Raw genomic sequence first — 2,683 nt, 5'->3', positions numbered from 1 at the left:
ATATAAAACCTACGACCGGCTGTTTCTGAGAAGTTGCAATATACACGTGACAAACATACTTTGGACATTCAGTGGGGCTAAGGGACCTCTTTCGGCAACCAAGCTCTACTTACTCGAAATAACTTATCATGTATCTTGTACTTGAAGGCAATTAACCTCAACACAGACGAATCACATCCTACCTGCAACGCAATCTTCGACCAAGACTGACATATTCCTTCCTCAGACTGCCGCATACCAAATATGGCGGGAAGTTTGATGTCCACGTCTGTCTCTCCGGGAAACACGTGATCACCACACTCGTCATGGGCGGCGACATATCTCAGACAGGCGGTGATGAGAAGACAAACAATTCTCGTACTTTCTCTGCACATTTTGCCTCACTCACAATGCGTGTATCGAGGTGTCATTATTCTGTCTCCCGCACTGTAATGACATTGAACATTGAATTACAAAGCATGCATAACTGACTTTGTATCGTCCGTACTAGCTATTCATAATGAAGAAATCTAATTGAATTGACACCCAAATCAATACAAGGAGATCGTCTCTGAAAATGGAAACGAATCTAGGTAGAAAGGAAAACGAAAAAGAATAAAATGGAAAACAGGAGATGCTTTTTAATGCAGGAGATTTTTTACGTCCCCATAGGCACAATTTAGGTAATTAAGAAGGTCCAACCCAGGTCCAGAGGTATGCAACTCCCCAACAGAAAGACCGTGATACTCGGTAAAAATTCTCCCCACACGTGGAATGGAACTAAGGGCTTCTGCATGCGACGGCGGAGCGCCTAAACGCTATATCACAGACACCGGTACAGAGAGAGAAGTAAAATACTCTTTATGTAGGTCTATCGTGAAAAAAAATACTATTAGGCCTATGGATTATGGATATTACGCCTACCCCCCCCAAAAAAATTAAAAAAAAAATAAAATAAAAATAATAAAACCCAACCCCCATCCCCCCAAAAAAAACCCAACAACCCCAAACGAACACCCCCCTCACCCAGAAAATCTGTTACGTTTGATTTTTTTGGTTTTTGTTTACAAGAAGCACTAAACATGCGATGGTGCCCACTAGATCACATTGAATTTTTTTGTTCATATCAAGCATGTCAAACGTCTCATAGAAAGAATGCATGACACAGAATATCAAGCCCAACGGCTCGTCTGCCGCAGTAGAAAAGGTTACAGTCTGTTAGCACTATTAACTTTTATAGATACCAAAAAGTGAACGCACGCCCAGCCCAGGAAAAGTGAGAAAAAGTACAAGGTGATCTAAAAAGCAACAACAACAGTACAACTTAAAAAACAAATATTTTCCTCCACACAAAAGTTTTGCGTTTCAAATCTGTTCACAACATTTGGAAGTCAAAATGAATTTGTCTGATATTCATTTTAGATTCATCCATAGAATAGTTTTGATCTAAATAGTGTGTAAAAAGACAACCCATTTTCTGTTTTGTCCCCATTTATTGTAGCATGACGCACAAGTTCGCATTAGGCCTACCACTAAAAATCCCAACGATTGCGCCATATTGCAAAATGCAGTAGTACAACAGGCCAACAGAAGTTTGCAGATAGTGTTTCTCAAGTTTCCTTTGCCTGCTGAGATCATGGTCAAGATCAGTAAAGAGCAGAGAGCTTTTTGTATTGAACATTTCCTCACCACCAACTCATTTTGTTAGTTTCACACATGGTACGGAAAAAAAGTTAAATATCAAGGGTGGAAATGGTCAATCAGTTAGGACCTGTAGAGAATCAGAACTAAAAATTCCTCGGAAAAATGACAACTGCAGGTCAACCACGACCGTTCGAACCCCTTTAAAGGTCACCAGGGTGCAGAATTCAGTAGATGTACCCTTTGAGACGTCTGTCCGTAGACAATGTCTGCAGCAAGGACTTTCCTACATCTCAACAGTCCACATTCTCAAGGTATATCTTCATCTACGACGACTGTACCATTTTCTTGTTCGCGAAGCTATCACAGGATAGCAATGTGTTCATAATTCCTCAATCGCTTGACAAGTGTGAACCTTTCCTCTTTGACTATGACATCTTTTTTGGTCTCCTGGCAAAGCCCATATATTCACCTTTCAGGTTATATTATCTCCACAAATGCTGTCTACTTGGGCAACCTCATAACCCCCCCCCCCCCTATTGTCTCTAGAATCAGCTCCATACTGTAAGGTTTAAAGTATATGTTGCTTTGAGCACTCGTGGTTGAGTGGCCACCACTGAACATTACGAACGAAGCGTTCAAATGTGTCGAGTCCACAGGAGGACATATAGACTATTGGTTCTCGGAATTTCAGAAATTAAAAATAACATTTTTTTAAAACTCTGTAGGAGCAAAGAAATATTGTTTCAGGTTACAGGGATGGAAAGATTAGATCCCCTATTGTCTCTAGAAACAGTATGGATACTGTAAGGTGTACAGAGTGTGTGACTTTGAGTACTTATGGTTAAGTGGATCTTTGTGTTTGGCCACCACTGGACATTGCGAACGACGCGTTCAAATGTGTCGAGTCCAAACGAGGACATAATTAATATAGAAAATTGGTTCTCGGAATTCCAGGATTTAAAAATAATAGTTTTTAAAACTCTGTAGGAAAAGAGAAATATTGTTAGGAAAGATGGAAAGATTAGATTTTTAAAATATGAGGAAAGGACCCCCCCCCCCC

The 2,683-nt window shown here is 40.3% G+C and overlaps 1 protein-coding gene across 1 annotated transcript in view; it reads right to left on the bottom strand.

The window, feature by feature from the left end:
• Positions 1 to 2,683, bottom strand: part of LOC101856598 — a gene marked incomplete in the record, with an annotated part of 52,946 nt that overhangs the window by 39,184 nt on the left and 11,079 nt on the right. Inside the window, 1 exon segment of the mRNA XM_005105443.3 lies at positions 183 to 426. Within this exon segment, the coding sequence (XP_005105500.2) occupies positions 183 to 374 (192 nt within the window).

The sequence above is a fragment of the Aplysia californica genome, unplaced genomic scaffold (genome assembly GCF_000002075.1).
Source record: "Aplysia californica isolate F4 #8 unplaced genomic scaffold, AplCal3.0 scaffold00471, whole genome shotgun sequence".
Taxonomy (NCBI): Eukaryota; Metazoa; Mollusca; class Gastropoda; order Aplysiida; family Aplysiidae; genus Aplysia; species Aplysia californica.
This window is presented reverse-complemented; position numbering and strand designations above follow the sequence as displayed.